The sequence below is a fragment of the Lathyrus oleraceus genome, chromosome 7 (genome assembly GCF_024323335.1).
Source record: "Lathyrus oleraceus cultivar Zhongwan6 chromosome 7, CAAS_Psat_ZW6_1.0, whole genome shotgun sequence".
Classification (NCBI taxonomy): Eukaryota; Viridiplantae; Streptophyta; class Magnoliopsida; order Fabales; family Fabaceae; genus Lathyrus; species Lathyrus oleraceus.
In genome coordinates, this window is record NC_066585.1 from 340,095,453 (window position 1) to 340,108,124 (window position 12,672).

General features: G+C 33.2%; 2 protein-coding genes across 2 annotated transcripts; both read right to left on the reverse strand.

The window, feature by feature from the left end:
• Nucleotides 1-6,128: 6,128 nt before the first annotated feature.
• Nucleotides 6,129-8,209, reverse strand: LOC127103722 (phospholipase D zeta 2). The gene is made up of 7 exons (XM_051040953.1): nt 8,205-8,209; nt 8,079-8,144; nt 7,785-7,926; nt 7,264-7,379; nt 6,790-6,931; nt 6,534-6,701; nt 6,129-6,190 (listed from the first exon to the last, which is right to left on the reverse strand). The coding sequence occupies exons 1-7, from the start codon at nt 8,207-8,209 to the stop codon at nt 6,170-6,172; spliced, it is 660 nt and encodes a 219-aa protein (XP_050896910.1). The 3' UTR covers nt 6,129-6,169.
• Nucleotides 8,210-8,673: 464 nt separating this feature from the next.
• Nucleotides 8,674-10,695, reverse strand: LOC127103723 (DNA repair endonuclease UVH1-like). Its single transcript, XM_051040955.1, has 5 exons — nt 10,669-10,695; nt 10,224-10,612; nt 10,005-10,097; nt 9,566-9,686; nt 8,674-8,793 (listed from the first exon to the last, which is right to left on the reverse strand). Exons 1-5 carry the CDS (start codon nt 10,693-10,695, stop codon nt 8,674-8,676), a joined length of 750 nt encoding a protein of 249 aa, XP_050896912.1.
• Between the last annotated feature and the right edge of the window lie 1,977 nt (nt 10,696-12,672).

A 12,672-nucleotide genomic window follows, 5' to 3' on the forward strand; every position in this document is an offset into this window, starting at 1 on the left:
TTTATTTATAACAATTAGTTTGATGATTATATCACTTTTTTTGTAGTGATTAATTTTTGGTTAAATCAAATTCAAGTGTAGTTAGAGATAGGAAAACACTAAAGTCCCTGATGCCAAGATATCCTTTAGACCAAGAGGTTATTGTTAATATGATACTGAGTAAAATTTATCCTATTAATGTATAATTATGTTAATATCATTTTCATATGTCTATACAGATTATTAATCTCATTGTTTATGAAGGTGAGAAAGTACACAAGAGGGGGGGGGGGGGGGGGTAAAGTATGTATTTTAATTCTTTTTGTCTCATAAATTGAGAGTAGTAGAGTCCATTTGTTCAACAGGAGATTTTCAGAAAAATAGTAGTGGAATGAATAACATTCAGAATCAAGAAGCAAAAACAACATATAGAGTTATCTTGGTTCCTCTCCTAAATTGAGAGTAGTCCAGTCCCTTTGTTCAACAAGAGATTTTCACTATAATCAAACCAATTACACTTTGCTTAAGCAAACTAGCAAGAGACTTCAACTACTCAATCACACTAGAAAGAGACTTCTGCTCAAGCAAACCAGCAAGAGATTTCAGCTCAAGCACATAAGCAAGAGGCTTCCACTTCTCAAGCAAGCTAGCAAGAGACATTCACTACTCAATCAAGCTAGCAAGAGACTTCCTATACTCTAAGCATATAGTTTAGGAGAATATTTAATAACTATACTTGATGTAAAATTAGAAGTATATAAGTGACACAACACACACAATATTCCTAAACACTTAAGATTTATAAGATATACAAAGATAAGAAATCTTAAGTACTTGTGCATAAAATAGATAAAAACTTTAGCTCAAAGTTATGCTAAGTGTTGTTATTTTTAGATTGTTCGTCGATTGATCATTAGTTGGGTGACCTTCCTTCAAATCTTTAACGCCTTTTATAGAGGCAGAAAAAGAGTCGTTGGAAGGTGACTTGCACAAGTGTTCTTTGTTGAGAAGCATTTCCAAGAGAGACGTTGGAAGATGAATCTGATTAATATCTTCATCATTTGTGTAAAGACTTTATCCACCATATATTTCTTGTACTAGGTATCTACCTAGATGATGGGGCAGACTTAAGAGGTCACATCAACTTTTCTTGAGCCTTGCACTAAGAAACTCTAGTTGACTTTTTTCAAAAGTCAAGCGTTGACAAAATCAGTTTACTTTGGACACAAAGTATAGATCAGAAGTTGAGAGCCTTTAGTTGAGGTCTTCTGAGTCTGAGTTGTCACCGGAAGTTGAGATACCATGTTCAGAGTCATCAGATTCTAATCCTTCAGAATCTAAGTCTTTTAGCTTCTCTACATATGTTTTCATTAGGACCAGTTCTGAGTTAAACTTTAAGTTTATGATCCTAGAGACTTGAACATATGTTAGTATACTCAATTGTTCTTTAAGTACTTTATTATAATCAAAACCCAAGAGATATGAACAATTTTGTTCCAACAGTTTCAAAACAAAACTAGTTGATAGATTATGCGGGAAAAACTAAGTCTATTTGGTATCTGCCTATTGAATTTGTAGTGATTACTACTATTAATACTACTATTACATGTACATTCCTTTAATATTAATTATTGACTTAAAATACATTGATTCTTTTATTTTAATTACAACAATATGCCCTGCAGGATGTCAAACTCTGAAGTATGTGAGGAAAATATACCAATCACGCTTCATAACAATAAAATCTTTTGTTACCAGGGTGAATTGTGCGTTACTTGTTGCAAAATGAGTTGGCACTTTAAAAATTATGTTCCTACAATGTAATATTACATTTTTGTTGATTTTTATTCCAATAAATGACCAAGGAGGGCATGGGTATCTATTGGTTATTGGTTTTATGGAAAGAAAATTGATTTGGTTAGACTATTTGCATTATGTTGAAACACATCATTCCAGACGTCGTGCAATCTTAAAATTGGTATCCATGTGTGTGCGATTTGGTTTTTTACTTTTTGATTTATTGTTTGGATTTTTTTAACCTTGGTTTGTACTATGTGGCATGCCATGTTTCTTTAGGAAATTATGATTCATGAAAATTTTGGTGACATCAGTCCAAATTGTCAAGAAAATATAATAACAAACTTCTGCCTAGTTGACCCAAAGTGCCTTTAAAAACAACGACCCAGGTCGTAAGTATTATCATAGCATACTCTAATTTAATTGATTGATAATATTATCTATTACGTGTCACTAATGCATTTACTGACTGACCACATAAATGACTATTGAGTTTGAGTGTGTAAATAGATGATTAAGTGTGCATTCCAAAGTGATTTTGATGATATAACTGTAAGTTGAATTTATGTAATTACCATTTGTTTAATCATCTGACTTGTAATTATATTTCTAAATGTCTTAAATGTTTATAATTATATACAAGTTATGACTGCCACAAGGATGAAACTTGCACTACATTTGGTTCATTCAAGTAATAATATGTTGATCAACGAAGTCTTGCCAGAGTATGTAGATTATTGGAAAGATCGAGAAAGGAAAAGGAAAACATTGGTTAAAATTTGAAATTTAAAGTTTTTATGATTGTCAAAGCAATGGTTAAAGCATTGGGATGATTTCTAGGAAAGCATTAGTTGTATTATGATACACTGTTTCATCTTGACTTGGGAAATTTTTTGTCATGTATTTTAATTTATTTTAGTTTTCTTGTGTGAAGCACAGGTACACCCTACTGGCACACATACGGTACACGGTACACCGTTTTGACTACATGTTAATATTTTTTAAGTGTGATTTTCTTATGTTATTAAGCCGATCCTGATTCTTTTTGAGAAAATTGGTTTTAATTTTGATGTTATGTGTCATTTAAACAATATAGTAATTCTTTCATGTTATTTTTTTAACAATATATTTCTTTTACATTATTTTGATAATTATAACTTTAAAAAATTATAGTGACGTACCTGTACCTTAATTTTTCTAAAAGTGTCGTATTCTATACTTGTACTTGTACCGGGTACGCACCTGCACTTGTACTAGGTAGGCACTCGAACCATTGTAACACATGCTTTCTTATATGATTTGAAATAATTTGGTCAATTTTCCATATTTTTTTGAATAATTGAGTTTTATTTTGTATAATCTGATTATTTTACTATGTGATTTTACTACGCATTTTGACCTTTCTAATAAATTTCAAAATGTAGTACTATATGACAGATACAAACCAAATACACATAAATGTTTTATTTCCCAATAAATCAAAAAAATAATGATATGTTACTTTTGAATTTAAGATACATATGCGATATGACTATGTACAACTGACTTGAGCTGTTATATTCATAGTCTCCTTCTTCACAAGATGACTTGATCTTTAATGAACATGTTACATATTCATATATGATGTTTTAAAATGCAATAAAACATAAGTGATTATCTAATAACATAATTCATCCATAAGCTCAACTTGAAGATTTAGCATTGTAATTGAAACTGATATTGGAAATCAACAAAAGTTTTCATTTAACTCTTTAACATTTTGCTATTAAACCAAAACACCCAAAACAAAATTTAACTCCAATACTAAATTTAGCATTGTAACAAAAATTGAACGTTTTGTTATGAAGCAAAAAATTTAACTTTATTTGATTATGTTTAAATTTCAAATTGCAACAAATTTAGTACTTTCTTGATGGCTAACACTTACATGTTTATCATTATATTGGATGAATTATAATTAGAAAGAACAAGCTTCAATTGTAACTAAAAAGTTTACGTTATCGAACTCAAATACAAAGTATAACTATGAAATTGTTATATAACAATTAATGTAGTGGAGTTTATCTCAATTTTACATACATGTGTTTCTTATGATATGTATGTGCATCCCACATATAGAAAACACTTGTGCTTGTTAATACCACTCATTAACTCTGTTCTGTTTACTCATTCAAGTCCTTCTTCAATGTATGTTTTCGAGTTCAAACTCTTTTTCAATAAACTATCTGCAACCATTACTTAACTGCAGGATATTTGAAGAATAAATCATCAAAATAATTCACAATAACACACAACTTAAATTTGAATAATATCACAATATAAATTCTCAATTCAACCGAAACACTAACGATTCAATTGAAATAATACATTTGAATTTGCATATTTAATGAATTTCAAACGTAATGAATGATAAATAACATGACGTCAAAATATATATTCCCAATTCAAATCAAACCCTAAAGATTCAATTAAATGAATACTATTTCACTATCTTTCAATTCAATGCAAATGCAAATTTTATATTTATGAATTTCATAAAATACAAAACCTAATCCCCAATTCCATAACTCTTGGATAAGAATTCAAGTCAAATTCAATTTTAAATACAAACATAATCACCAAATCGGCCGTTTCTTTGTAAAATTCAAATCAACTTCAATTTTAAATACAACCCCTAATCCTCAAATTGATTATTTATGGGTAAGAGTTCAAATCAACTTCAACTTAAAATACAACCTTAATACCCAAATTGATCGTTTATGTATAATAGCTAAAATCAACTTGATTTTTAGAAAATACAAAGATTTGGATATAAAAAACTACATGTGAAATAAGGGAATAACTTTGAACCATTTGATGAGGGAATAAAACAACAAAGATGAATATTTTTATACCATTAGATGAACAACACAACCAATGTGGAGCAGATGAATGTTTGATATGAAATTTATAAATAAAACATTGCAAATACGAAATTGGGCGAGGGAAGAGGAAAAACAAGATGGATAACATCTAGTTGATGAGAACACTACAACAAACAAGACCTTAGACAGCGCTTTTTTTAGCCTTAGACAGCGCTTTAAAGCGCTGTCTAAACCTCCGCTGCTAAAGGTTTAGACAGCGTTTTTTTAAATCTTAAAAGCGCTGTCTAAGCCCCCCCCCCCTTAGACAGCGCTTTGGCCAAAAGCGCTTTATAAGACCCTCTTATTTTAAATTTTTTAGGTATACCTTAGACAGCGCTTTTGAAAAGCGCTGTCTAAGCCCCACCCCCTTAGACAGCGCTTTGGCCAAAAGCGCTTTCTAAGACCCTCCTATTTTAATTTTTTTAGGTATACCTTAGACAGCGCTTTTCAAAAAGCGCTGTCTAAGCCCCCCCCCCTAGACAGCGCTTTTGCCTAAAGCGCTTTCTAATCCCCCCCTTAGACAACGCTTTTTACAAAAGCGCTGTCTAAGGTATACGAAAATTTTTGAAGCTTTTGTTTTAAACCACATTTTTTCCAGGTTTATAAACCAGAATTTCTACCTGTTTTCAACCAGATTTTGACAGACAATTATCACATTTTATATATGCCATTTTGGCCTTTTTTCTACCAATTTTTGGCTAACAAATATATATATATATACCAATTCAAACCAATTTTGCCTTAAATGTATCAAAATATATACAAATTTATGTACACATTTACAAGTCATAACATATACTACAAATGTACACATTAATTACACAAATTTATGAACAAACATTGAGCGTTATCATGAATTGACACCACTCCTCTTTGATTTCGTCCACTTGATCCTTTGTATAAAATGCACACTTGAATTCATCAAAGTACTACATAATAATATAACATATTTTGAATTAATTCCAACTATTTAATTATATGAGATATGTGTAAATATAAAAATAACTCATAAGTTAGAAATACATACATCGGTGGGAATCTTTAATCGGCCCAAAGCAAGAGTATCTCGCATAAACCTCAACATGAAATACCCGCAATCTATTTGATTACGTTGTTGAGGACACTACATAATCGTTAATGTGTATATATGTCAAATACATAATTTAAGCAAATAGTTCAATTTAAGACAATTATATGTAATTACCTCTGGAATGTTCGGCTGAAAGGTACAGTTGATACTGTCTTTGTCCGAAGCATCTCTGTATACTGTTGAGGCGCTAGCCTCTCTTTCTCTCCTCAATGCATCAAGCTCAGCTTGCATGGCTTCCAATCTTGCATGAAGCTCCCGATTACTAGGAGCCTTTCCATAATGTCATTTTTTTTACCAAGAAAATCCTAGAGAGAAATCATGTAATGGCAACTAATTATATTTTGAAACTAAATTCAATCTACCATTGCATGCCTGGCATTGGAGCATTCGACCTCGAAACTTAGTTAGATGGAAGATGTGACTGCAAATGTTCATAATAAAGGTACGAATTAAAATGTTGAATTATATTCCACTAAGTCTAGAGAACATAAGATAATTAAATAAGTACTTAAAAGACTAAGTCAACAATTTTTTTAATCCAAAGATCAAGGTAAAGTATTGGGCATGTTAAAATTTTGAAGTTAATGTTAAAAAATAAAAAGAAAGCCTTGAATCCAAAGGTCCGGCTGGTTTGATTAATTCAGTTCAAAGCTACACCTGCATTTAACTTTGGAAAAATATGCACCCAAACAAACTATGCTATTGATTATCACCCAAAAAAGCAGAAAAAAAAATGAAAAACAGAAAAAACTCTAGAACCAAACCTTCTTCCAATTGTTATCACAAAAGTGAAACCAGTGACATGGAAAGCAAGTTATATTTGCATCCTGAGAAAGATTTAACAAATGCTTCACCGTTACATATCCCTCTCTCAGCTTTGGACCATACTCTTGTAAAAAAGATAGCTTGGAGACCTCCAAAAACTTGCAGACCTATAATCCAAAGCCATATTTTAGCTCCGTAAAAGACACATTACATACAGAGTAATTAAGAATCATACTGCAAAGCTTCACTTGTTACCTCTCGAGAATTGACAATCTCTAGGTTTCCTAAAAAGAGATCCAAATACTTCTGCATTGTAACTTTGGCTCTGTCTGCAACCGACTGCTGGCCCCCTAGTGACGGACGAATTATTGATAGGGCAGTAACTGATGGGACATATCTGTACAAAAAAAAACATATTTATAAGTACATTTCTTTAAGCCCTCTTTGAGAAATAAAACCTAAAGAAACTAAAGCTACTAAATTGTGAAGGGTTTTACTTTGTATTATAGCTTAGTGCTAGAAATAAATTACATAAACTATATATCTAAATAATGTTTGGAAAGGCTAATAATATTTAACGCAGTCTAAATGTTAGCCCCTTTTTCCCCTGCTTCTCCTTTGTAAGAATCAACTATCTTATGCTTTGCCTAAATTCTTCAATGAAAGATTTGGTCCAACAACTAAGAATAAGTTATTCTAATGCTAGTCATTACATTCCTGTCATAATACCTGTTTTTAACACTGTCTTCATGATGTATTGGTACAGCACCATCATCAGGTTCTTCATCATCTTGCACCATTATCGTTTGATCTACTATTCCTAAGCTATGAAGCCATTCTTTTACCTATAACAAATTTTTTTAATAAAATATCAGACGGAATCATATCAATCATAATGACGGAAACTCAAGCTATTAAAAATATGTATCCTCACATAACAAAACAAAGTGAGACAATAATGATCTAGTTATGAAACATATATATTATATAGATGTGTGAATTGTGTCATCCCATGTAGCACTGATACTTTTGATCGAATATCCGGTGTCCAACACTGACATATGTGATTACATTCTGCGACACTTCTGATCAAATGTGTATGTGGTGTACAACGCCAATATATGTGATTACAATACATTAATCTATTTTTTCAAACTATTGATCGGCGTCGGTGTACCAGTATTGATACGATTCATAGGTGGGATCACAATGAACAAAAAGAAACATTACTGCAAAATAAAAATTGCAACCTGCTCTTGCTTGTCATGAAATTCTTCAATTATTGCACGTTTCCGCAATGCAAACTGTAAATAGAGAACTTGTGATGCTTTCTTCCTTAATCGCCACTTGAACTGTGAAATACAAATCAAACTTATTGCCTTAACACTTGAACTGTGAAATACACATAACTTCCAAATAATTGCTAAGTCCAGACCAAGCTTGCAAATAATTTCTAACTTTTTCCTTTAATCACATCCAAACTGTAATTGTTTTCAAATTCTAACAAGTGAGTCTAACCAACAACTTAGCAATTTCACTCTAACCTTTTCTCTATTAACAGGACACCTCCAAAAGCTCCACAGCACATGAAAGTCATAACATATCCAAACCTGCTAATAGAAGTAAAAATATATCAACCAAATTTAACTGATAACTCAACTAAAACTAACTTCATCGAAAGCCAACATCCATAATCTTGCATCAATAATCCAACAGCAGTTCCAGAAATCGATTTCAAATATTCAAGCAAGGCAATGCCCAACAGCAGCATATGCATAGCAGAAAAATCCAAAGCTGCGAATAACTAGGCAACTAAAACCTGAAAGTCACAGTAAGAGAAAACGATTTTAGAAATTAACCCAACTCACAATCCAGGTTTCAGAACTATAATCAGTTTCTTTTCAATAACCTGTTTTAGTCCAAATCAACATAACCAATCTATTTTCCTTCTGATTCACAAACTTAATCGCATCCCGTAACCAACCCCAAGTGCAATTGCTCTGTCAAAAAATGAATAGATCCTTAACAAACTATTTAACAGAAATTAACAGTGTTAAAATCATTCCCAACAACCATACTCTTCAAATCTAACTGAAATTTAACCTGCCTTAACCATTCTACCCGAGCTACCCGACTCGATTACGGCTTCCAAACTATATAAACATACATCACTCTTCTGACCGCATTAGCAAGACCAATCTTGGAGCTGGGATCAGAACCTCCAAATCGAATCACATACTGACCAGCATCAGTTAGAATCTGCACATATCAAAAAATTATGTGTATCAGCAAGCTTGAACTTCAATGCATAAGATAAAATGTCTGAATAACTGAACATGAAATCCTTCAGTTCAGATCAGTAAAATGACTCAGCTGACAACAGTTACACAAGTAGTACTGCTATATGATATGATAAGAGACACAGTTAAAGTTGTAGCACTGACGAAATAAAAGAAAACAAGAGGCGAGAATATCTGGTACACCAGCCAAACATGCAAAACCTCTAATAAATATCTACATTTTCAAACGTGATTCCAGATGCTACCATCACTCATCCGAATACGCTATAAGGCAGTTTGAATGAGACTAACTGTACAGACATAACAAAATGAAACAAGGTTGCTGCAATATTTTAGAACATGGCATGAATGACTTCTCTTTCTCTCTTTTTACCCCCATATCATAAGAGCAGTGGTACAGACCTATCTGAAACAATGTAAACCGAACCTTGAATCCTAATGAAAACAATTGATTAGACCAATCCCCCATAAGGTATTTTAAGTATTAAAAGTACTTAATCCACACACTGTTAGAAAAAGAACTTAATCCACACACTGTAGAACAAAACTAATGGAAATTCCGATAATGCAATACAAATTTAGAAAAAGAATTTTTCTGTAATATATTTAGAAAAAAATAACCATGGCAAAAGAGAATAACAGTAATGAACATCTAGCAAGTATGTTGAACAAAGAAAACAGTAATAAAAGTTTTTATGCATAAAAAAGAAAAGTGAATGTGAAAATTCAACCTCAAAGCCAAAGCCCCTCCAATCTCGATCTACTTGAGCAAGTACCTCACCATCAATATCTTTCAAGGTGAATGTCCAATTCCACAAGCCAGGATTCTCAACCACCGCAAATTGCTTATTCCTGCAAATCTTCTTCTATGAGATTTATTTCATGCAATATACAAAACTTATTCAAACTTTTCACTAAGAGTAATCCAAATAAAACCAATAAAATAGGTCAAGAGAACATAGAATCATCATCTATTCAAGAAAAATATTATAAGTTTATAACACAACTATAGTAGTTTTAACGTGGCAAAGATTAACATAATGTCTTGGTTTGAACTTTTAAGATTAGGGACTAAAGCAAAAAAATATATATTTTGCAGAGACTGCAAACATATTATATCTATAATTAATTAAAATAGCTACAACTCAAAACATGTTATTTTGATATTACCCAAGGTACAAATCATAGAGTCTCCTCCACAGATGCCACCGCCTGTGAACTACTCCAATTGCGGGTATTTCAACGTAATTAAACCTTATTCGTCTTCCTCATCTCCTTCAACTCATCGAAACCCTAATATCGACAACATCCGGCGGGTCCTGCTCAAGCTCCTGCGAAACATAAACCTAAAATCTCGGCCAAAGATGCAGCTTACGAATATGCAAACACTTCATAGTTCTCTCCGCCTTCGCAAAACCCGAAACCATCGCTTGTGGCCTATCGGAGAAAACACGAACAAACGCACTTCGATTGAGAGAACGAAAAATCCTAACAATAAAAGCTTCAGTGGAAGTCTCCGAAACGGAATGAGCGTTAAGGATGATGAGTCCGGAGATAATTGAGGCAGGTAGTTTATTAGTGAGAAGATCAACGATGAGGATTCTAGGGGTAATGAAACAGACGGAGCCGGAAGAGTAGAGGGAGTGGCGGTGGTTAACGGGGAGGTCGGCGGTGATTTCGACGGGGACTTGGTAGAATTGGGGGTTTAGGGTTTTGAGATGGAAATTGATTTTGGATTTGAGAGTGGCGGAGGAAGGAGATAGAATGAGAAGTGTTCCCTGAGAAGTGGAGTGAAGAAGGAGAAGAGATGAAATGAGTTTCGATAGAGAGAGACCTGAAGAGAGAATGACGAGACCGCCATTGGTGTCTTCGAGAAGCTCTGTGATTATGTGTTCGTGGAATTGAAGACTTCCAAAAGCGCTTTCTAAAAGCGCTTTCCAAAAGCGCTTTCCAAAAGCGCTTTCTAAACCCCCCCTTAGACAGCGCTTTTGGTTTTAATTTTTTTTTTAATTTAAAGACTTTAGACAGCGCTTTATCAAAAGCGCTGACTAAGGTCTATATTTAAAAGCGCTTTCTAAAAGCGCTGTCTAAGGGGGGGGGGTCTTAGACAGCACTTTTAGAAAGCGCTGTCTAAGACCCCCCCTTAGACAGCGCTTTCATTATTTTTTTGGAACATTTTCCGTGTTTTATTTTAATTTTAACCTTAGACAGCGCTTTCTTTTAAAAGCGCTGTCTAAGATGCGCTGTTAAAAGTCATTTTTGGCGTAGTGGAATAAAGGATGAACTGAAACAAATAAGATTTTAATATGTACCATTGAAGGAATGTGGATGATGATCTGAGAGAAGAAGTAAGAAAAAGATGGAGGACGAAGAACAAATCAATTAGGGATTTCAATTGAAAAATTAATTTTGTCAAATAAAAATGATAATAAACTATTATCTAATTTAAATTCAAATAAAAGTTTTTAATTGATAAATTATTATTAACTCAATGGAGGATGTTAGAAGTAATTCATTTTCAATATTAGTAGTATTTGTTAGACTATGGCACGGATCTAGAAGGGGGGGGGGGGGGGGGGGGGGGTTGAATAGATCTCAATTAAAATTTGAGTCGGCGCTACCAATTTAATATTGGTTTTGAAAATTTGTTTTAAGTGCGGAAGCGGCCGAGGAAAAATATAGTCTAAAACGAACCGTTATTGGAAAACCGGATATGCGTCAAGCCAATGGATTAGAGATAAAGTAAAATACGAATCACTACACTTATTTGCACAATCAATGATTTGTTTCACTTACTAGGATTCCTAGTTCCAATGATCCAAATACCAAATCAAACTAGATACAAACTTAAGACAACTTTGGTTTAGGCAAATTATCAAACACTTGGTGTGCATAAACACTCCAAGTGATATTTGTGTTGAGTAAGTAATTCAAATTGATCTAGTACAGTATACTATTGTACTTTGGATTCAAAAACAGAGTTTTAATCTCTTACTCAATTAATATCAATGTTTGGTAAAAGTGCTTAAACTAAAATCACTTAATTTTTAAGCTGAAAAACAATTATGCAGAAAATTAAAGAAGACAGAGATTTGATGAGGCAGTTCCCCCGCTGTCCTCGCTTCGGGGTACGTCTGCCCTCAATTCTAAAATTAGAATTGAGATGATTTAATTAGATATCACCTGTAGAATTTAACCGTTTATACAAGGATTGCAAAGCAAGTAAATAACTGAACTCTCAAGATGTTGAATGTTGCTTCCTCTCCTTGTTCCTTGATTCAAGATGAATCAAGACCTTCGATTGTTATTGATAGACCTCCGATTCCAGCCCCTTTGTTGAAAAACCTTCCGTTCTTCAAACCCTCGGCTCGGCTGATCTCAACCACAACAAATCGAACCCGAATTCTTCCCTTCAATATCACCGAATCTGCTACTAGACTGATGAAGACTTCCTCTTCTCAATCACCTTCGCACAGCTGAATATTGATGAAGCAATTCGTCCAAAAACCCCCAAACACAAACCGGTCTTGGAGGGCAAAACCCTAACGATTTTATTCAAGAAAGAACCTGCCACAAGCTTCAACCCGAACCGGATTCTCCAATCTCAGCTTCGAACCTTATCACCTTTAACCGATCACGAAGCACATCAAAAATGGTTGTGTGTAGTTGATGTGTTATGGGATGTTGAAGATGAAGATGATGAATCTTGGACACCTATTTCACTCTTTCTTGTTTCCTTGAACACTTGAAATCAATTTGACAAATGTTAGTTGATAAAAGTAATTTGACTTCTATTTATAGTAACTAGCTTACCAACCAAAAATAACAGTTTTTCAAA